Below are 24,129 nucleotides of genomic sequence, written 5' to 3'. Positions count from 1 at the left end.
GAGTCCTGGAAAAAACTAACCAAGCAGACAAAGCAAACCAGACAGGGATTTTGCTTTTAATGTCTGAATCCAAATGGATATTTTTGCCTGATTACAGACGTGCAGTTGAAAGACAACAACACAAAAAACAGTAGATAGAAAACTGAATAAGACTTCAAAATCTTTGTCCGAACCATCCATGTTCTGTGTTGCCACGATATTTTGCCTTCTTGCTGCTCTGCTGGCATTGTTAGTTTTATAGTGTGTATTGTGAAGTGTCATGAATATAAAAAACCCTGACAGGCCCGATAATAATAATTTCTCATTTGTGTTCTTTGGATATTACTAAAACATAATAAATATTTAATATAAATAAGTGCTAACAATGTGCACTTTAGAACAAAAGATATGACCCATATGACCAAAACAAAACATTAAACTCCAATAACGGTACAAACCCCTACTGTGCATCTCTGAAAAGACAACACAGCCATCCAAGTGGAAATTGTCTGTGTGAATCACTCACACAGGAAAGGATTTAATACTATTTAAATGCAATGTGACCACACATCATCACCGCCATCACCATTTTCCCCTGCAAGTCCTCCGCTGCTGTAGATTAGATGCATCATACATGAGAGAATCCTGGATTGTGCATGTCCGCTGTGAAAATGTAATGCTTCTGTTCACTCCGCATGCTAGTCAGGAACTTAGACACTGACGTTAATACAGGACGAACAAAGGAAAATAAAACAAAAGCTGACTCTGTGGTGACTGAGTCAGTTTGAGAGATCTATCATGTGTCATTATGACGCAGTGCTGTTACTCTCTCCTCCTCCACCTTCTTATCTTTGACACTCATATCTATATGGGTGTCACAAATTCTCCCCATCCTCAGGCCCCTGTGACAGCAGCTGCAGCAGCAGAAGAGAAGTGAGATTTGCAGAGGAAATGTGTATGTAGAGTGCATGTATATTTAAAGCCATGGCAGAGGGCAGGCAGTGAGTTCACAGGTGTATTTGTGGGGGGGCTGTAAATAACTGGTTATGGTGGATTAAGATGGAACCTGCTGCAGCACCAGGGAAGATATGTTAAATTTACAATCCTCATTTTAAACCTGTGTTGGGTCTTAATTCTACAATGAAGCGGGATAAGAGCATTCAATTGGATTAGAAAAATAACCTCATCGGCAGGCGGACAGCAATGGCGTGACCCATGTTCTCACCTTGGAAAGGGTGACAGAGCTCCCACCACATCAGATGACTCACCCAGAGGAAAGGAGGGCTGGTTTGGAAGCAGATCAAACCTGGCATTAACATCCATCTCCGGTGATCACATCACAAGCACACAGCTCTGTGTGCAGGTGTGACTGCACACCAAAGCACCTTTTCCACTGGTTAGAAAATCCACCAATACCCACTAACATCAGGCTTTTGTCTGCAAGGGGAATGGATTCAATTGGCGTTCACTCCCAGGTCAAATGACTCTGCAGTAGAAACGGGCTCCGATTGGCAGTGACACCCGTGTGAACACACTAATTTGGCAAGACAGCAAGGTGAGAGAGCCCCTAAGTTGTCTGTGCGATTGTGACGTCTAACATGACACACTGAAAGGTAAACTCCTTTACTGGCAGTGGGAAAGGTGTCAATTGGCCTGTTTTTAGCAGGTTTAACTGCATTTTAAAAAACTTGCGTATACCTGCTAATTTTGGTGTAAAAGAGGGAAGAAGATGCATTAAGGACACAATTGAGATCCGATCCCTCAGACCATGACTTTGGATTTACAGTTCCAAAAGATTAAAAAGAAGTATTATTTGAGAGGATTAGTTTTGAAATACTTAAGTTACACTTGTGGGATGCAGTGCAAATAAAAGGATTTCACTCGTCTGACAAGCCAGGTTGCGACCAGAGGTTCCCAAATCCTCACATCCTGCTCCCACACATCAGCAGCGGCACAATCAGGCTGCCACACAGACTGACCGCCAAAGGGCAAACCATTCTTGTCACAAAAGACATTCAGGTCCTATTTTCAGCAAACAACTCTTCCCCTTTCAGCAGTAAAAGAACTAGTGGTGGCAACAAGACGTTGCCGTGGAAAAAGTAGAGGGCACGGTCCCTGGCAACATGACAGCGCTCTTGGTGTTGTGTTTACCAGTGCTCCACTTACATATAAATACCTCTTTGTTATATTTGCTCTTGCAGGAGAAAAGTGACATTTCAAGCAAAACTGGGAGGTGTGAATACAGGTAGGATATTAAATGAGCAGACATATGGGCAGGTTTCTGACGGCACCATGCACGACAGTCGTTTTCATTTTACATTTTAGGTCAAAAAACTGAAATAATTGTGTTTGAATCCTTAGCTGCCAGTCAATACACATTCATGTTTGACCAATGGGCTGACAGCCCTCATCACTGATGAATGCATGCCCTGGACTGAGTTTCTGTTACCATGGAAACTTGAGATTTAGGGGAACAGGGGAGATGCTTGCTTTTTTACAGTCATAAAAACACCCACCTGCACAAAACTGAATTTTGACTGATGCAGCTGCCTTATGATGACTGTAACCATAACCAATACATGTCCAGTTTCCATGTTTTGACAGCTAATAAATATCTGAGCTTAAGCGTTTTTGGAGGATGAAACAGGCTGAAACTGAACTGACACAAAGGTGAAAAAATCTGATGATGGAGCTGTTTGATTTAGAGGAAGCAATAATCATTTGGGAAAACTTAGGAGCCGACATTATGTTTTCTCTCTGTAATCTCATGTCACATCTTCTGCATAATTTACCTAAGCTAACTAACACTATAATTATTACTGTACATGATTACCTCAACATCCCCTAAAGGGCTTGTCTGAGGTACAAGATGCATGTGAAAAATAAAAACAAGTGGAACACATTATAAATAAGCTGGGGCAAGAAGATCATTTCTGTCCCATTAAAGAAGTTTTTTGTTTCCCCTTAATGAAAAACGTTGTGACGTGACTACAGCTAATAAATATCTGTGTTAAGGCATTTTCTGAGGTGGTAAAATAAACTGGCACTGATGGTTGTGTTATAGGAAACCATCCAACATCGGGGCTGTTTGGATTTGGAGGATGCCATCAAGTTAAGACCCCCCCCCCCAAAAAAACCCAGATGTCTACTATAATCTCACATCACATCTTCTGCAGAACTTACCTGAACTAAAAAACTGCAATTATAAACCAACATCGTGTTACTACTGTGCAGAAATCATCTCCCCATGGGCCTGTCTGAGATACAACATGCTGTCTAATACACAAACAAGTTCAATACGTAACAAATCAGCTGAAACAGGCATATAATGTCTGAACAGATGTCGCGTTAAAGACAGAAACAGCACTTACTGAGTGTCTGGATTGTGGAAACATCATGTCAGTCCCTTGTTTGTTGCTCTCCTTCCTAAACACGATCAACTGTGTGCCCTGTTTGTAATTTTTCTCCTCGCGCTGCTCCTTTGTCCACAGCTAGCCCAGCCTTCACCAGGAGCTGTCCAGCGTTAGCCGGACGACTAGCTTACACGGTAGCTAGCGACCCAGCTCCCCCCCCCACACGAGCAAAACTAGCAGGAATAAATAGATGATCAACACTAAGCGGAGGATAAGTGGGGTGGAAGAGGCTCGGGCTCTTGTCTGGGTGGTGGAGGAGCGGTGACTGTCCCCTCTGTTCACTGGGTCTGTGGGCAGGAAAGCAGCACCAGCGCCGGGCTCCTCTCCGCTTCAGCTAATGCTTCAGACGCTGTCCGTCAAAATGATTCATCGCTGTTTTCCGCCTCGACGCACCAGCGGCAGCGACGCGAGCTAAACGCGGGTAAACGAATAACGTTCCACACGCGGACGCGTCCGGGGCTGGAGCTAGCTCGGTAATGGCTTCTTCTTCCTCCGTCTTGTGTCGGCCCTTCACGAGCGTCCACTTTGCCCCGCACTGAGGAAGGAAAAAGGAACGCGTCTAATTCTCAGAAATAACAAAATGTCTGCGGGTTCGTCTAAGTTGAATCCCCGCTCCGTCCGACGCCAGAGAGGAATCAGTGCCGCCGCCGCTGCTGCTGCTGTGCCGCTAGGACGGCGAGAAGAGAAACCAACAGGAAATGGAAAGAAAACTTCAAATGGAGATTTATCCCAGACTCTGAGCGTTCGTCAGTCCTGGAGGAGCAGAGCGGGGTTTGTCAGTGCTGCCGGAGCCAGAAAGTCAGTCCGATTCCCGGAGCTGGAGAGAGGGAGGTGGGCGCGACGCCGCCGAGCTGAACGCCCCACACAGAAGCGCGGCGGGTAGATGAGCGCAGATCTACGCCGCGCGGATCTACCAGCGGCGGATGTCTGAGCAGACAGCGCCTCCTGTGGACAGGTCTGCGTACTGCAGGTGTGGAGGACAGGAGCTGAGGTCCAGTGCTGCCAGAGTTCAACCCTCAACCTTTGATCTGCTGAAGCCAGGCTCAAAGGCACTGAGGCGACCTCACCAACACAACCCCCTTTTTACTGTTAACTCTGAAAAACTTCATTCTGCAAAACCTGCTCGTTATTATGTAAAAGGATCGACATTAAAGTACTGTTGCAGATAGTATCATTTAGTTAGTAGTAGTAGCAGTAGATAGATAGATAGATAGATAGATAGAGTACTTTATTCATCCCCGGAGGGAAATTAAGTCGTCATAGCAGCTTGTGTATCGGAACACAACAAAACACAATGCAATAGAACAAAACAAAACATTGAGGTAAAAAGAACAAAAACAGAAACACAAGATGAATAGGCAGACAAGTAGTGCAGTGGCAATATGATGATAATAGTAATGATGATATGATGGTAATGTTATTGTTAGACAGTATATAAGAATAGTAGTACAGTATATATTTTTATATATATATATAGTATACAATATAACATAATATATATTTATATAGACAGTAATTATACCAATATAATAGCAGTATATAGTAATAATGGCAGCAATAGTATATATAATAATAATAATAGTAGTAGTAGTAGTAGTGATAATAATAATAATATAATAATAACATGTACACATGTATAAATATGTGTATATAGACTTGTAAATCCGAAGAATATACAGAGAATATACAGAGTATGATATAATATGATATGATATATAATATATAGTAGGGTATAAATATAAGTACTTGACTATACAATATACTGGCAGTGTAAGAATACGTGGACTGGATGTGCAAAAGACAATATTATTCTATAAAATGGTCTGTAATATTAAAGTGGTTTAAATTAACACACGTAGTGTAGTGCAGGGTACAAGGTGCAAAGGTGACAGGTATGTTAGTGCAGTTCTGTGATGGTGGCTCTGACAGAGGTAGATGAGTTGTGGAGTCTTATTGCGGTTGGGAGGAACGATTTCCTGTATCGCTCCTTAGAGCAGCGGGGTAGGATGAGCCTGTGGCTGAAGCTGCTCTTTAGCTTGTCCAGTGTTTTGTGGAGGGGGTGAGAGGGATTGTCCATGATTGCCAGCAGTTTTGCCAGCATCCTGTTCTCCACCACCTCCTCCATGGTGACAAGCTTAGAGCCAACCACAGACTCGGCTTTTCTGTAATATAAATAATAATACTAAAATAAAGTGTCACGTCCTTATGCATTTAACCAGAATTTCAGAAATATTTTGTAGACAAATAGATACATTTTATACCTTTTTAATTTGCAATTTTTGTCCTTGTTTGTTTTGAAATGCTATTGTTTTGAATTCATTATATTTATTTCCTGCTTCTGCTTAGTTATTAGATTCTTTGTGTTTCCTTTCATTGCTGCTTACTGGGACCTCAGTACTTAGTTTCGTTTCCTCTCATGTACCTCATGTTTTCAGATGGCAGTAAATCTGAAACTCGAATCTTTAAATTCAATCTCTGCACAATCTTCTGGGTGACAACAGGTAAGACATTTTACTATACAATACTAAATCAATTCTTATTTTTGATTTGTTTCATTTACATTTTAAGATATATAGCAGGCTTTAAAAAAAACATTGTATCTGTTATGTATTACTATAGAATTAAACTTATATTTATGTTATTAATCCTCCACCAATTCCTTGAAACCTCACCAAGCACCTAAGAGTCTTCAGTGGCTACATTCCAGATGCATTTATAGCCCTGGTTTCTCTTTATTGAAGCTATTGGTCTGTTCTTGATATGTTGCCATGATGCTGAAGACTTGACAAAACAAACATTACCAAGATGATCATGGTTGCATCACATCACTTGCTCACAAAACATATTTCAAAATAGTCAATAGTAAAATCTTTAAATATAAAATGCTGTCAATGCTGATTCACCTTTATAAAAATAAGAGAAATAATTTTAAGATCAAATTGCTTGATGTTCTTCCCTTTCATGATACTGATCCTGTCTGTGATGACTCCATCAAACATCCACATTCACATACAAGGAGGCAGGAAGTGCTAGCAAGGCAAATCGGCTGCTGACTGAAAGGTAAATAAATATGTATCAACAGTAGCTTACCTTACATTACTGATGTAAATGTAAAGCATTACTGTATGCTGTGAAAAATGCCAGCACTTATTTTTAATATATATGATCTGTAGTATGGAACATGTATTTGGGGCAAATTTGGTGCTTTAGTCCCAACATGTCAGAAAAAGGAAGTGTACAGGGATGCAATAAGAGAGTATAGGAACATATTTTATTCCAATTTAAAACATTTAAAGGAGAAGGCTATGAAAATCATTTTCATGTCTGAATGAGGTTCAGGCAACAGTGGTTGAAATGAAACATACAAAAAGAGAAATATGGCTAAAATACTGTAAATCAATAACCATTAGGACCCTTTTCATGAGGGTGTTGCATGAATACAGTATCTCACCCACCCACTCCCTCCCCAACCTGGCAAACACATGCAGTTAAAATGACATTTATCTTAAAAACAGCAGTTCATCATTAATCTTAAATATAGAATAAAATTGTCCTTTTTTTGTTAATTAATCACATACTTAGTGTTTATTCGTTTTAAAAACTGGACCATGAAATTCACAGGCCCTCTTGATTTTTCACAACATTGGCACTTGTTAAGAGTCTGGCTTTACAAAGAAAGGGGATTGGCACACTCATTGTACATAATTTACATTTGGTATACTTAAAAAAATTAAAAAAAGAAAAAAGAAAGAAAAAAAAAATCAAACAAAAATTTACATTAACTTCAATTTGTACACCACTACACAAAGTTTAACTCTTAAAAAAGTCTGTCATCTTAAGTGGTCCTAAATACACGTGTTAAGGTGTGTCAACCTTACAAAAGAGAAAAAAAAATATATGCAAAGATAGCTAATATCACTGTATGTCCATCCCTCTAACCAGAATGGATCTCAAGCATAAGCAATAGCCATCAAAAGTGTACACACAAACATACACACCTTAGAGTACCAACAAGCGCGTTTGAAAGGACGTCTAAGTTGCATGAATGCAGGCCCATTGCAGTGGTGCAGTTTCAGTGCCTTCGACCCAGGGAAAGAATACACAGTCCAATCAAGTAAGGGAGGAAAAAAAAAAAAACAGCGGAGCGGAGAATGGCAGACATGTAAACACGCGGCATATTCACTCACTCGTTATTATAACCACCCAAAAATATTATAATGGCCATTTCAGTACCTTCACTTGGCAAGTGTTTCAATAAATACATTAATACTGAGGCTTAACACACAAGCTTCATTTGGAAAAAAAAAATATATATAAATGCACAAGTGGATGGAGACCAGTTTTCACCACAGATCTGGGTCAAGTTATTACAAAGGTGTAGTTTTTGATATCTTTTCTGTTGCTGATTGATTCTGCTTGGCACGGTGTTTTGTACTAGATTGTCGTAAAAAAAAATGTTCCAACTTGCATTCAATGCGGATAAAGCAAATACGGTACACACGAATGCAAAAGGTTTTAGATACATGACCCAGCTCTGCTGCGGCTCTAATCACTGGTGGTGTTTGCCATTTGACTTTCTCTGTGTTCGTCCCTGTGCCATAATAAACCAGACGAGGCATCAAGTTCACATGTTGAAAGTGAAAAAACAAAGTTTTTGCAAATGCGCTTTCATTTTTATCCTGGCAGAAGTGTATTCAATCCAATTAGCTAAACATCAAATAATCTACATAATATAAAGTGTAAGGGATCACACATCAGATTTCAAGGTGTTAAACCACAGTTCAGGGGAATCGAGTGTGATCTCTAAAAGCAAAGGTAAGATTTTTAAATAGACATGACCATATTAGCCTAAGTCTCACCTCAAGTATGTCAGTTTATTCATTCATATATCAAAATACATAAGCTCTTAATTTCGAACCAAAAGTGAACTGCAAGATAAAATAAGTGTTTGTGAAGCTTCATCCTGAAAAAATCCTCAAGAAAAAATGTGGACATAAATATACAAGACAAAGGCATCATCAACATAATGTGCACGTTTACATGAGAGGTGCAAAGTGTACTCTGGCAAGGTCGTCTGACAAAAGAAAAATATCTTTCTTTTGGAAAATGTACAAGAAAATTTGAAGTAACATTTGGCAAACAATTTCATCTAAGTCCGTTTTTCTTAGAAGTTTAGTCTGACTCGTTTTTTCTGAGTCCAACACAGATGATGTCAAGCATGGAAACACTACCAATGAGAAGATAAAACAAATATGCATAACCACATAACAGAAATTATTGTAAAGCCAAGACGATCAGCACACAATATGTGACAAGAGCAAAAGAAAAGGTTTAGGTGCAGGACAGTTAGGATGCTAACAATGTGCTCTTGCACCTTCGGGGAAAAAACCCCACTTCCTTTGACGTTAGCTATCGTCCTCTTCTGAAAGGCAAGAAAAAAAAAAGAGATGGCGAACAAAGAGCCAAACAGCCGCCACACTTCCCTCGGGAATGTCGCGTAGGCATCTGTGGACTGCTGCATTCCTCCCTCACTGAACCTGCGACCTTCATCCTCAGTAGGATGTCAACACCCCCCCCCCCCCCCCCCCTTAATTAATTTCACCGTTCGCTCTACTCCGTCCATAGAGTCCTTCTCATTTCTACCAAAGCTGCTAGTAGTAGCCCTTGTGATGAAAAAGTTATGAAAACTTACCTGAATTACATTGTGAAGACAAAAATAGCCATCTATCAACTTTCAGCTTAAAGGAATATTTAAACAACTATCAGGCAAGAGACACGATATGGGATTGGTACCAAGAGCAACACATATCCCTAAAATTACAAAGAAAATGCAAGCATCCTCGAACAGTAAATATTCAACCACTAAGTTTTTTGTCTGTTTTCATTTTCCTATTTGCATAAAGCATAAACCCAACATGGAAACAGTGTTTTTTTTTCCCATTGTCAAGCATTTCAAAACAGAACTCCGACAACTAAATATATGAAGTATCATTAGAAAGATAGAACACTTGTCCATAAAATAGTTTTGATATTTTACAGCAGTATAAAATCTCCTCCCATCTCCAAGGTTGGAAAAATGTTGCGCTGAAACTAAGGAGGAAGTCTCATTTACTGTCAACAATACGCAGATCTGATTGATAAATTAGACAATACAAAAAAGAACCATCTACTCTCTTGCTATCGGTTACAGTTTATCAAATGTTGGCTGAATAATATGGCAAAATAACGTTGATTAGAGACGAGTCGTTTAGATGATCGAGACTCGTGACTGAAGCTGAACTGGCAGCGCAAAAGCTTTTATTTCATCTACAACCAACTATTGCACTGGACTAATGTGTCATCATTCACACGTTGTGCACAGGAAGATTATTCTCACCATTAAAGAGGAAACAAAGAAATAGAAATCACAGTACTAATACATGTGTGATTCAGACAACTGTCAACATAAAGGAAATGCCACACAAAGTGAGTTGTTAAGCCGTCAACATCTGAAGGATCCGGCATGAGAGAGAATTTGTATTTCATTTTGTCAAAGCCAGGTCCTCAAGGTTTTTGTTTGTATCTGAACCAGGGGATGAACAGGATACTGGTAATGTAATCATATTTACAGAACAAATATATGCGGTTGAATTTGGCAACGCAATACAAAATAACATAGGAGTCGATACTCAGAGTGTAAATACTTGGAAGTGTTTCTCAATCTTTTGTTTCATGACGTACGTTAACACTTCACAATGAGGAGCAGTGTATAAGAACAGGTGACGCTCTGCAGGGTTGTGTTCACTTTGTGTAACCATCTACAATTTCAACTTTGACATTAGTAGCAATAATATACCCAAGAAATAGCTGAAAATATTGAAAGTGGACAGAGAGCGTGTAGTCATCTCTGTCTACCCCTCACCTTAGTGTGAGCAGCACAAAAATGTTATTTACATTCAACAGAGCGCCTGTGCTCTGGTTTAGGGCAGGGTTAACAAATAGAAAAATTCAACTACACAATTAATGACCCACGGGGAACCAAGTACCTCACTGCACCCCAGCACTGCCTGATAATATATTCCTATGGTCATAATTAGTTACCCTTTACAGGGGAGCGGAGTGCAGGGTCTGCAGCCGGACCTTCATGCCCTCATTCTGTAGTGTATAGCATGCATGGGTTAAATAAGAAGAAGAGGAGAGAGCCCTTTGTCCATGAAAGCTTGCTCTGCCCAGAGAAGGCCCTCTACCCACGTCATACACACAAGCACTGGTGATGATGTAGTGTTAAAGAAATAAATGTGAGCCTCGCCAGGGGCCAAAAGAGGAGCAAGAGGAGCCCCGGAGTGGACCAACGACTACCCCCGAAGAGAGAGGGACACGTGGAGGGAGTGTTGTATTTGAGTGTGTTTCATGTGTGTTTGTGCAGAAGGAGCAATTCATAGAATGATAAAACAGAACTGAGGAGTAGTGTTGGTCGAGTATAAAGCAATACTCATCTCTTTGAACCTCAGTGTGTTTCTAGAAGTGGACTCTGCTTTAGTGTGTCTGAGTGCGTTTTAGTATGCGTGTATGTTGTTGTGTATTGGGAGGGCTGCAGGTTTCTCTTTTGCTCTCAATTCTTTCTCTTTACATTTCTCCTTCACACCAGGTTGTACTCTTTGAGGTTGAGCTGCAGGATGGTGTCTTTGACGGCTGCGAAGACGAAGCGGATGTTCTCTGTGTCAGTGGCGCATGTGAAATGGGAGTAGATGATCTTGTCACTGTCTGGGTTTAAGTCCACAAACATCTTCAAGATGAACTCACGACCCGCCTGGGCGTCCCGTTGAGGACCTGGGAGAACAATGGAGGATATCATTTTAGCATATTTGCCTAATTGAATCTTTATTACCTCTCACAAAGGGGGTAAGTTTTCACCCGTGTCAGTTTGTTTGTATGTCAGCAGGATTACACAAAAACTACTGAATGGATTTCCACGAAACTTTGAGAAGATGGATGTGGGCCAAGAGATAATCCTCTGGCTTCAGCAAGACTGACAATTTTGAGGTGGATAACACAAAGGAGTGGATCCAGAAAGTTCTTTTAAAAAAACACATTTGTAACCGTTTTTCCCCAGGTAATACATGAATTTTATAGGCATTTTATAGGGTCATAAGCTAAAAACACACACACTTAAAGCTGAATGTCAGGTTGTGTTGTAGTACAGCCTTGTAACCACAAGGTGTCAGCCTACAATCAAAGATATGGGTGATAAAGTTTTAGTTTGAGAGATTGAAAAGAAAATTCAACCCTTAAGAGCAGATGTTGATACTGAAACGGTTGGAGCACGGCCAGTATCAGTGTTATGACAGAAACCAGAATGTTTGATGTTCATAAAAGTTGAGTTCTGTTAAAAGGCTTCGTCTGGAAACAGACTGAAAAATACTACTCAGCTTCAGAGTTACAGCCAGAGTTTGAACCATTATTAAACCCACCACCTGTATGGATAATTAATGAAATAAATCCTGGAAGTGAATTCACTACTGAGCAAACAACATGGTCCTACATTATACAACCTTTACAGGACAGGCAGCTCATGTGAAGTTCATAATGCTATGATGTCAAATAAAGCAAATGTTAAAATACCATCAAACTCTGGGAAGTAGTCAACCAGGTGAGAGTACATGATCTTCTCCTCCAGCAGGTCCTTCTTGTTGAGGAAGAGGATGACAGAAGAGTTTTGGAACCAGGGATATGTGATGATGGTCCTGAACAGAGCTTTACTCTCCTCCATACGATTCTGACGGAGATGAGCAGAGGAATAGAAACAACGTCAGGTTACATTCAGCATCCACAACTTTTTAAAATCTGAGAGGCCTCATATTCTTTTTTCAAGCTTTTTCTTTAGCTCTGTGATTGATGGAACTGGATAGCATCATTGTTGGGCAGCTGGAAGAATTACAGTGAACAGTAAGAGATGAGAAGCAGTTGGAAACACTCAGGTTTGTCAAAACAATGCAGAGAATGACATGAGACTTTTCCTGTTATGTTAACTTATCCAGATGTGTTCCTAATGTAAGACCCGTCACTTGAAATAAAACTGTCTAGCAAACATAAAAAGTGAAACAAGTGGAGCTGGACAGCTGCTCATGTAAACTACTTAAAGCTGAGAGCTGCTGTTAAATGTGACTCTTCTTCCTCTTCCTGATTTTAACTCCTTGCCAGCATCACTCCTGCGGATCAGTCTTGGCGACTCGTAACATGATCCTGGCCAGACTTGACCCGATGAAATCAAAGATGTTTGAAAGCAATCTCATCAGGCTCTGACTGGTCAAAGTCTCGGTCTTGAGCTTGTCAGCACATCAGGATAATCCCAGTTAACGGTGCGGAGCCTTGTCTTTGCTGTCACCCATTTAGAAATACAGTGGAATAATGGCATGAAAATATTCTAGTGTGAAGTACAACCTGTGATCGTACACACAAGCATGGAAAGTAAAACTACCAAGCTGAAAACAACTACAAATACTGCAATACCTCAACCAGTGCAGTGTCCATATACATAAATGTTTTTTCCAGATTCATATGAAGTCACCATGACCTTTTGCCCTTTGGTCCAACTAAATGTAGAATTCTATATTATTCTATATGTTAATCGATCACAAGCCAAAACATTTGCTTTCCTAGGTCACAGTGACCTTTGATCACCAAAATTGAATCAGTTCATCCTTGAGTCCAAATAAATGTTTGTACCAAATTTGAAGAACTTCTCTCAAGGCATTCTTGAGATATGGTGTTCACAAGAATGGGACAGATGGATGGACAATTTGAAAACAGTGCCTGTCTGGAGGCATAATGAGAACATATTCTAGTCCTTGTGTTTTCAATAAGGCATCAAACCTAAGCAGGCCCATTGTAGTAGATGTGAGTCACTTTAAGTAGTTTTATATCACTGAGGTGTAAAGGATTATTCTATCTTAAACCAATATTGCTGCAACAGACTTGAATTGATGGAGTCATTTTCACTAATGGACCTTCAGATGGAGATTACATGTTGTCATCTGATTCATAATTCCAGAAACAAATCTATCAAAGATGGAAAAGGCATACTGATCCCTATATACAACCGAAAGAACATTATTAATAATGCAAATTTGAATGTGTCTAGTTTTCTTGGACAATTAACATGTATGTTTGCAAATTAAGATGGAACAACCAGCTTCAGCTGTACAACATTCAACAGGCAGTTCGAGAAGGTAAAGGAGTTATGTTTAAAGTTATGGCAGCTGATTCATTTTCAAACTACAGTGTAATCCTCTTGTGTTAACATATACAACTAGACAGGGTTGTGTGAATGTGCTGCTTCAAAATGTTGTGAAATCGAGTTATTTCTGCATCTCTGTCTCACCTCGTTGTCAGACTCCACCAGGACTTGGTCGTACTCGCTGAGCGCCACCAGGAACATGATGGAGGTGACATTCTCAAAGCAGTGGATCCACTTCCTCCTCTCTGACCTCTGACCCCCCACATCCACCATCCTGATAGGAGCATGGTGGGATGAGATGGAGGGCCACCAAACAAACGACCGAAAGAATAACATAAAACAAGAAATTACAATTAGCACTTTTGAGCATGATTTTTTAGTTGTCAAACGATAAGGTGAGCATGCATTATGATGAACATTCCTACCTTGGATCAAAAATCCAACTTGAATATCATATTTATGTACACTTAAATCTAAATTAAAAATGACATTTTTCACTCTTAATTCAAATTTTGTAGTTGGCAACGGAGCCATGAGAAAGGAAACCCTGAAGTAATTCAGCCAAGGACAAGCCAAGAATCTGGGTCACTTCAGGACTGGAGTTTGATTTTCCAGTAGAAAATCCATCAGTGCAAAGAGGCATTCATCTTCTAGATGTTGGGGCCAAAATGTTCACTTTGTTACACTAAGGTCTGTATTCAGTGTTGGCCAAGTGATAACTTTCAAGTCCAGTATAGTCTGAGAGACAAAAGACTACTTGAACATAATATCTAATGAGTCTAGTGCAGTTCAAGCCAAACGCTCTTTTTGCACTGAGAATAGAAAAAGAAAAGAAAGAAGAATCTGAAGCAAGAACAGAGCAAACGTTCTCTTGGGTGAATCAAAGTAACTACAAGGAGGTAAATGTGTGTGCAAACAATGTCATCATCTTCCTTCTCTCCAAAGAAAATGCTGGAGAGTCCATGCAGGAGATAGAAAGTATATCTGCAAAATATTACTCTGTTTAAAAGAGTGAGGAATACGAGAGGATCAATAGATAAAAGGTAGGCGGAAAGAAAAAGTAATAGTTGGAGGAAAAAATTCTGAGGGGAAATGGCACATAAAAGAATTGAGAAATCAGGGAGGAAACGGAGAAAGAATGTGAGGAAATTAAAACAAGGGCTTGGAAGGCTCGATACACATAGGAGACCTGGATCGACTCATGGACAATCTAGTTTTCTGTTTTAAATGTTCTTTTCAGTTATACAAGTTTCACCCTTAAATTACCGAAATTAAGACAATTAATGAAATGAAATTATAGTGAAGACCTAATTCTGTGACATAAGAATAGAAGAGGGGTCAGTTTGTTTGATATGTCCATTGACACTAATTAAAACAGTTACACTCCTCGTTGGTTCTGTTTAAGTCTCAGTTCTAGAGACAATTCCACCAACTACTCAATATCATTATAGAGCTACAGAGTGAAAATGTGATCACACATCACAAAGGTGAACTCAGTCACTGAGTCGGCCAGAGGAAGGGAGGGCATTGATAAATGGGGTCCTCGAGAAGAAGAGCCAGCCTAAAATAAAACTCCTTCACATCAGACGACCTCCTTTTTTCCCCTCTAGCAAGGATGAGTGACCTACTTAGTACGATAAGCTCTCCTATGTTGGATAAGCCAAGTAAAATGACATTTTCTGTGACTTCAAAAGCCAATTAAAAGAGAAGCAAGCACGCCTAATGGAGATGTTTGTCTATGAAAGGCTTCCTTGTTGTGGCTACTGCCCCATCAGCTGCAAGCACAAGCAGTTTAATCCCACATGTGCTCGTTACCATCCACATGCTGGGCTGAGCGACTGTGCTCCATGTTTAATTACAAGTACATGACAACACATACTTATGATTCACTAAAATAAGAAACCACAACAATAAAGTTCTTTTCAATAAAGCCTGACACCTCATATCATCTTCACTTCACTTTTGTATTTTTGGTCTCTCAACATAAAATTGATGTAATTGACACCATATAGTGATTCACCATCAGCAGCACCGTTGAGCAGAGCCCATCACCAACTATAACAGGGCTGCTGGGAACCTCTTCAGCACGTCATTGCAAGCAGAGTTATTTTGAGCCTTGCAAAGCGTAGGAGCAGGCTGACATGATGGCATCCTATTGATTTGCACTCTTCTGTAAACGCTCTTTTTCCCTGGATCTCTATCTCTGCATGTTCTCTCTTTTTACCAAAAGCAGGAGGAAGGGAAGCTGCTCTGCGTATTGGTGGCAGGTTGCATGATAGCCTCTATGGCAAGTCCTGACGACTGTCTCTGGGAGAAACAGAAACTGGTCATATTATGATAAAATGCTGCCCTTTATGAGCATTATAGTTTCTACACATGCAAAATAAGAGTGAAGATGGGAGTGTGGAAATCTGGTGTCACCAGATTACTCTTTTTATCCAACTAGCAGTCCAAACCCCACATAAGATATATATATATATATATATATATATATATATATATATATATATTGTGACACTTGACACAATGTAAATTTCAGTTGTAGAATTGCTTAAAGTTATAATTCTGAAGTTTCTTTTTGGATTCTACTGCCTGCCTATGCATGATGGATTCTAGTATATGATGCATGCAACAACCTCACTGTTAACTCTGTTCTGAGCTGTTTTTAATGAATGTCAACGCTAAATATTTTACTTCTATAGCTTCACATTAAAAGCCTGCAACTGATTTAAAAGTAGGGTGGCCTTACTGTGAAGAGGATTCACAGGTATCTTAAAACAATTGAATGGTCATTTTTCAGCATCTTTGTTTTCAGGGGGCTGGTTATTAATTCTTGCCCATAGAGGAACACGAAGCAGCAGCCACAGTGAGCTGTGATGAAAAACTGCAGGCGACAGGCTGCACACCTCCATCTTCTCAGAAATGTAGCAAACGTGTGGAAAACTCACTATGCTGTGCACAGCATGATATCAGATTGTCGTCGCAATTCTTTATTAACACACCAAATCCTGTTCTCTGTTGTATTTCTGTCTAAGCAGCTGCGCTGAGAACGTTTAGCTGGAGAACTACACCACACAAGCTGTTACCATAGTAACCATGTGTCGCAAAATCACCCAGAACTTAAACTTTAAACGTTTATGCCTTTAAAATTGTTTGATTTTCAGTCAATGATCCAAATTACTAATCTAATTTCAGCTTCAGTATAATCTACTGTAACACATTAAACGTACTTGGAATAACATAATAAATTAGAGACATATTGGGTATAAATGCGCAAACAGGGACATGAAACATGTTGTAGGACACACAGACATGTTGAGTCAGAGTTTAGTGGGCAGTTTGGGTTTTTAAATGATAGAAAAGCACTTGCAGGGTACATAACTGGGGTTAGTAAAGTAGTGTTATTCTTCTACCTGAAAATGATGCTTTGCAAGTCGAAGGGGTATTCTATGATCCCAGTGGTTGGGATTCGAACCCTAAGCACGTCTTGTTGGGTTGGTAGATAGAATGGTTCAGCAATACGATCCAGATCACTTAGATAGCTAAAGACAGGAAGGATAACAAAAGACAGGAAGGGAGGAAAGTGAAGCATAACAGCAGATACAGCACACCCCCTCCAAAAGCAAGTGGAACAGTCAAGAGGTAACCAAAGGGGAGAAAAAAAACATTCCCAAGAGCTAAGAGGGGGAGAGGTGACAATTCTTACCACCACCCCGCAAATTCTTTCTTAGAAATGTAGCTTCATCCATGATGGCAGCTCCAAAAGACTAAACCAATCCTCTGCTTTCTCTCATAGTGCAGGTTAATGAAGGTTTGTAAGTTTAAAGGATGCAGGAACTATAACTCTAAAATGAGAATTTAGCCCCCAAGAGGCCAACTGTGACACCCTGGGCGTACACACAGACTAGTGACTTTCTGGTGAGTCTTGCGGCCAGTCTTAGAGAGTGCACCATCAGGGATGTGTTACAGTGCTGAGCCCTGCTGTGCAGCACAGGGTAGATGTGGATAGCGGCATCGACGGTTTCCAACTGACTGGCAACAGGCAGCGAGCCAACCAGTACCTGAAAATAACAGTCTCCAGGTCAAATGGGTACTCAATGATGCCAGTGGTGGGCACTCGAACCCGCAGCACGTCCTGCTGGGTGGGCACGAACCCTGGTGTTGCTATTCGCTCTATATCACTAAGGTAACTGTGGAGGGGGAGGGAACATATGACAGAGATACACATGTCGGCAAACAACCAGTCTCAACAATACAAGACCACATGCACATTCATGAAGTTCAGACACACAAAAAATTCCTTTCTGTCAAAAATGAATATGCGTTTAGCCAGCAGCAGCTCATAAAAATACTATACTACTATGCATGAGCTTGAATTCTTACCCAGTGTTCAACTTTTTAAAGAGTCATTTAAGTCAGAAATTGATTAGAGTTGGTTGTAATTAGCTGAAATATATTTTCTAGTCATTTATAAACCTACCAAGACTTCTTCCTTTTCCCTGACTTTCCATCTGCCTGAATCCTTTTCACTTCCTCTGCTTGAGTCTAACCCATAAAAAACGTCTAAAAAAGACTTAAAGTAAATAATCAGCCATTCATCACAGACGTACTATTTGGTAGAGTCAGAGAGCTGGTACTCTCTCCTGCGATCATAGGCCTCCTGGATGCCAGGGTCGGTCCACAGCATCTTTATCGCACCGATGTACGGCTGATCGAATGACGACACCTTTTCCACGTCCACGTCACGCACCAGCAGGGCATGATTCTGTAAAAATGTGTACAAAATATATGAAAATCCAAAAAGTTTACAAGACAGGCCATTTCTTTGTATGTATTGTATGTATTAAAAATAAAAGGAAGTATAATTTATTTAAGCAGTAACCCTGTTCAATAAAATGTACATCACTACTTTTAAAATGTCCCTTTCGTTCAAATATAGTGTAGTGGCCACAGTTAACTAGGGAATGACAGCTCCATTCACTTTACATCTTATTTTACTAGGTTTATGATTTATTTAAATATGGTTTGCATCAGATTAACTGAACACACGGGCGTTGGACTGGGCAATGATTACTGGTAATGACAACTGTAGCCAAACATTTCATAGGAGACTGACTAAGAATCCACACTAAGACATAGAGTGGCCAAACTTCTAACTGTGCACCAGTGACAATTCAAGGATAAGAGTCTGCTGAATGGGTGAAATGTAAATTAAACATGCAGGTTAGAGTTGATTCATCCAACCAACCTACATAACACATAGCTTAATGGCAATTATTCATCACCATGCATTATGACAGCTCTTAAATCGCTTAGTTGATGTTAGACCATTCAATTTTGAGTCAATCCAGAAAAAGTCTCACAAATATACATACACAAAACATATATAGAATCCCATTAAACCATTTTCCAGTCAAAACCTGGTACCTAAATGACCCACCAACTTAAGTGTTATCCCTGAGGTAATTATCAGATCTTATACAATCTCCTCTGGAGCCACAAAAGGCTTTATACATCCAGGAGTTCCCATTAAATCATGTCAGTGATTTAAGTTGCATCTTAAAATTGGAATGCCTATAGATGTTTTAATTTGCACAGCGTGTAGTGTTGCAGAGAATTATTAAAGATTTATTGTACAATTTCTTTCATACATTCATTCCTCATTTCTCACACTACTGCTAAAACTACAAGCATTAAGATGTACATCTGCTCCAATATTACATCACACAACAATATCTTAATCCCAGCACTTGACCGTACACACCTTATTCTGTTCATACTTGAATGGGATCTTAAGGGTCTCGGTTGCGCGGATCATGGCCTGCATGGAGGTGAAGATGTTCTGGTACACCAGTTTGGTGAAGCCCTTCTTGTCCTCGTCTGTGTAGCCTGACCCGTGGATTATTCTCATCTGCTTGATGAAAGTGCTCTTGCCGCTCTCTCCAGTACCTGAGGAGGAGGACAAGAAGACACAGGAGGTTAGCCGGCAAATGAAAACGGTTCAGAAGTGGATATGCCACATTGCCGACAGTATGAAAAGTTTTCTTACCACTTTAGCACAAAGTTATTTCACTTGTTATGTTATAAAAGAGCAGTAAAACTAAAATGAGATGTGGTGAGAACTCTTGTGTGCAGAGAAATTGATAAAATATAGAATATGCCGTGAAACAAAAAAAAATTAGTATGATTAATAAATTCAAACATGTTTTTATTTGAAAAACATCACACCACAATAGCATAATAATAATAATGACAAGTTGTTACCCACCTTCTCATGAATCAATTAAAAATACAACAACAGTATAATGTAGTCATGTATTTTTTCTGCTGCTCTAATTAAACAAAATGTAAGTGAAATAAATGGACCTGAGGATGCTAAGTTGTTTCCAAAGGGTAACAAAAAAAAGCATAACTCTTGAATATATTTAGGCTTTTTTGTATTCCTCATATTTCTGTGGTAATTATAACTGACCTGGGGCCTCATTTATAACCATTGCATACACAAAAAACGGAACATGAAAGATGCGTACGCCACTTCTCATGTAAACATTGGGATCTATAAAAACAAACTTGAAAATGTGCACTTGTTCACTAACTCTGACCCACGCGTGCAAACATTAGAAAAATTACTATGCAGCATGAGGTGGTGAACTGAGGCCAGATTATTGATCCACTTCATCATTAACATTAAAACCAACACTGTTATTTGTGCTCACGCATAATAACTGTTCTATAAGAACCTTAAATTTAATTTTTTTTAAAAACAACTTACAGCAAATTACAATCAGATTCCACACCACTTTCAGAGCAGAGTCATTAATCGTTTTTATTAATATCTTCTAACACTGTCTGTGAATGTCTCTAGGTGGAGTGTGATTTAGAATTGCTTTCAGGTTTGCGTGTGCATGGTTTTATAAAATCTCTCGCGCACATAGATTTTTAGTATGAATCCTAGGCACTGTTTTAGAAGTGAGGCCCCTGATCTGTCCACCTACACCCTGCTCCTGACAAAATAGACTTTGAAGGAATCTGCATCATCATGACCCCAAACAATGGTCCAGAACTGACTACCAACCACAGTCTGTTTTTAACCAACAAAGGCTGCTCAGCTGAACTAGTCATTCTTCCACATGTTGTCAACTCCTGGTTTATGAACTGCTGAATGACCTTTTATGATATTAAAATAGTATAACGCTCCGATCTTCTGCATATACAGTCGACCCTGAAGTATTGGAACAGCAATGCCAATTGTTACTGTTGCACACTGAAGACATTTGGGTTTTAAATCGAAAGAAGAATATGGAACAAAAGTTAGACATTTCAGCTTTTATTTAATGCTATTTCATATCTAGATGTGTTTAACAACTGAGGACATACATAATCATTCATTGATTGTAATCAAGGTAAAATAAATGATTGTGACAAAGATTATGACGAGTCATATCGTCCAGCCTACTGTCAGGTTAAGGTCCAGTTACCAACTTGGCCTCTTTTTTCCTGCTTCGAAATCACTTGTCTTTCACCCATGATCAGATCTTCGTATTGGTCTTGTGAATGATCTGTATTACGAAGCTGTGTTCAACATACCCAGGATATCCTTTTCATAACCTTGCATAAGTAAACCCACCACTTTCCATTTTGGACAATCAGTACAAGAAATACCAGCAAATAAAAGCTAAAATTCTGAACTCTCATATTTATCTTTTGATCTTATGTCCAAATGTCTTGTCTTGTAAAAATAAAAAAGGAATTGACCTTGACATTCCAATCGTTTGAGGGGACTTCATCTATTTAAACATGAGAAAATTTTGTATTTATTTCCCACTGGGGCACTTCGAGGCAGAACGGACTGAACACATAGAGTTTTGATGATGAAGCAATGTGGAAGTTGCATAACTCTGTGTTATCTACACTATATACAGATGTAGACTTAACTCTGGGCCTAATTATGGTCAAGGCATTATCCTAAAAGTCTCTGTTGTCAGCACAGTTGTGCACTGCAGTGTTTTGGGCAGTGGTTACCACAGAGGCCTGACTGACAGTGTGGGTAAGTAGAGTGGCTCACAGTGACCAGATGAGGGCTGTATGGCTCAACTCAGCTTAACACAAGAGTAGGGTAAACTGATTTCACTCCTTCAATATTGTGTCACGGTGACAATGCATATTCACATGTGCATAAATGCCAAAAGACCAAGTCATAGGGGAGGAAAATTGCTTGCACAGGCTGCGCAAGGTCTTCTACAACCCAGTTCAAGATCTTAAGCACTCATACCTCCATTTCTCTCAATACTCAATAGTCATAGTCACTGCAGTTTCAGCTACACGTCTGACATTGTGTGGTTTGATGAGGAATTAGCAGAGCATCATGTTACTCCCACAGACCAAAGACTGCAGCCTTATGAACAATTTATTGCAAATGGTGGGTAAATTACTACACAAGTGAAAAGAGAAATTATCATTTGCATGAATTTGAGTGCCCTAATAAATTGTCACAGCCAGCAAGTGGGCGTGTTGATAACGTTTCAAACATGCGACAGGTTCAAAACTGAAAAAAAAACAAAAGACACAAATATCTCAGGATGAAAAAGCAGTGTCATACATGTAGAAGACATAGCAGACAGACAGAGTTCTGCGTAGGGCACACATCTATGCACAGGAGAAATGTTTTCAGCAAATTCATTCAGTTTCTTGACTTAAACCCACAACTGTCAGCCTCGTGGTAGCATTAGAAAAAAAGTGACAAAGTTAAAATTAATTCTCAAAGGAGAATGAATGACTTTGTACAGTCAATTTGTACATTTAATAGTTGTCAACTAATCTGGACAGAATCAGAGGAACAAAACTGTGGCTCCACTGTCAATGTCATTCATAGTTGCCTCTTCAGAAAAGCAATGGATTTAAAATTGCACACCAGGAAATGGGAATATCAATACAAATTGGGAACAAAGGAAATATGCAAACTAAACAACACTAATATTTACAGCGGCGGTGTCTAAGCAGAACCGTAGTGGCAGATTAGATAACAGAATGTGCTTTATTTTATAAAGTACAGCAGGTATCACAAAGGCAAAGTAGCTGAATTGTCTTCCAAGAATGACTAGAGTCAAGTTTGACTGTCAGTGACTTAAGAGCACAGTTGAGTGTACAATGAAGCAGTGCCCCGAGTATTGCCTGCCCTCTAACCAGACAGGATCTTTCACTGCAGAAAGCAGGTCAAGCAATATTGGAGTTTCCCCTTCAGACAAAGTATGTCTTTGAGTGGGACATAAAAAGCAGTTGTCAAGAAACAGCACTGGAGTTCACTTTCTCATTGACTAAAGAGCTAGAACTGAGAGGAGGGGTGTTACTGGGACGTGAGTGATTGAGTAAGAAAGAAAAGAAAAATACTATATATATACACACATACACACACCTGGTGCTTATTCGTGTATATCTAAATTTCACATACATGCAATCAAAGGAGAGTGGCAGGTCTTGCAGGCATGATCAGCTTAATTCAACAGATCCCATTGTTTTGCCTCACAGGAAAACCCAGCAGAAGCATTTCTCATGGACAAGCTACTGTACATTCACTGGAGCTACTCCTGAGGGGTAATGCTAGTTCCCATGGCAACTCCTGTTCTAGTCTCATAAATACATGGTTGAAAACACCAGCTGATAGGCTTCAGTACGTCTCCACAGAGCCCAGCCAAACATGCAACTTTTAATCCCACAACGTCCTCTACCACTATTTCTCCTCTCAGGCCCTGGGAATTACAAAGTTATGGAGGCAAACAAAAAGAGAAAGATGTGAAACTCACATGCATCTTATTCTCCTCTGCATATTGAGAAAAATACTGAAAAAGTTCTTGTAAATGCTCAACTTGAAACACACCTGAACATTTCAGGGGAACTCAGACCACATGAATTCAGATAAATTTCACAATCAGTCCCTATGAATAGTACCGCAAACTTATTTTTGAAGTATGTAAGCATGTATCAATATTAAATATTAAAAAAGAGTAACAGAAGCAAAGGCACCCCGAGTCAACTTCCAAAAAGTGCTACCAAATATCATATTTTAATAGGATCCTTGCTGTTTGATAAATTCTAATGTCTTATAGACTCCATGGCCCTGAGTTTGATTTAAAAAAAAAGCTTTTCATTTCAATTCGTCAGTCAATATAATACAGAATATCTTGTTTTTCCACTGTGAAAAGGGTTTTGTCATTCTGAAATAAATGCACACTGGACATTATACATCAGGTCCCCATTCAAAACACACTGTCATACCAGTAATGGTCATCTCTGCTTTTCCGAAAAAGCAAGACAAAGAGGTGCTCCCTTGATGGCCATCTGCCATTAAGAAGCATATACTGTACATGTGACTATGTAAAGTAGCCTAATAGAAATGCAATACTAAACCCACATGTTTGTACAATCACAAGCAAAGCTGATAAATTAGAAGCTTTAAAACATTAGAGCACTGGCTTATCAGAGACCTTGAGCCATTTCAAAATCCCCAAAACAGCAAAGCCTGGA

General features: G+C 39.6%; 2 protein-coding genes and 1 long non-coding RNA gene across 6 annotated transcripts in view; 1 reads left to right on the top strand and 2 right to left on the bottom strand.

The window, feature by feature from the left end:
- tle5 (TLE family member 5, transcriptional modulator) overlaps window positions 1-4,292 on the bottom strand; it is a 45,225-nt gene extending 40,933 nt beyond the window's left edge. The window contains exon 1 of one of the 3 annotated variants that reach the window (XM_020081040.2): window positions 3,351-4,292. In XM_020081040.2, the coding sequence (XP_019936599.1) occupies window positions 3,351-3,377 (27 nt within the window). In that variant the 5' untranslated portion in view covers window positions 3,378-4,292. The remainder of the gene's footprint in view (window positions 1-3,350) is intronic. The other 2 variants (XM_020081041.2, XM_020081042.2) reach the window with 2 other exon arrangements.
- On the top strand, window positions 4,229-6,454 carry LOC138407202 (uncharacterized). Its single transcript, XR_011240617.1, has 3 exons — window positions 4,229-4,362; window positions 5,828-5,893; window positions 6,409-6,454. It is a non-coding gene; the product is annotated as an uncharacterized lncRNA (long non-coding RNA).
- A 1,793-nt stretch (window positions 6,455-8,247) lies between these two features.
- LOC109625670 (guanine nucleotide-binding protein G(q) subunit alpha) overlaps window positions 8,248-24,129 on the bottom strand; it is a 33,630-nt gene continuing 17,748 nt past the window's right edge. The window contains exons 2-7 of one of the 2 annotated variants that reach the window (XM_020081015.2): window positions 19,373-19,557; window positions 18,219-18,373; window positions 17,670-17,798; window positions 13,753-13,882; window positions 11,994-12,147; window positions 8,248-11,201 (exon numbers count right to left, since the gene is read on the bottom strand). In XM_020081015.2, coding sequence (XP_019936574.1) covers window positions 11,011-11,201; window positions 11,994-12,147; window positions 13,753-13,882; window positions 17,670-17,798; window positions 18,219-18,373; window positions 19,373-19,557 — 944 coding nt within the window. In that variant the 3' untranslated portion in view covers window positions 8,248-11,010. Of the gene's footprint in view, window positions 11,202-11,993; window positions 12,148-13,752; window positions 13,883-17,021; window positions 17,151-17,669; window positions 17,799-18,218; window positions 18,374-19,372; window positions 19,558-24,129 lie in introns of both variants that reach the window. The other variant, XM_020081014.2, reaches the window with a different exon arrangement.

The sequence above is a fragment of the Paralichthys olivaceus genome, chromosome 3 (assembly GCF_024713975.1).
Source record: "Paralichthys olivaceus isolate ysfri-2021 chromosome 3, ASM2471397v2, whole genome shotgun sequence".
In the NCBI taxonomy this organism is placed as follows: domain Eukaryota; kingdom Metazoa; phylum Chordata; class Actinopteri; order Pleuronectiformes; family Paralichthyidae; genus Paralichthys; species Paralichthys olivaceus.
Note: the sequence above shows the minus strand (reverse complement) of the source record. Positions and strands in the feature narration are given on the sequence as shown.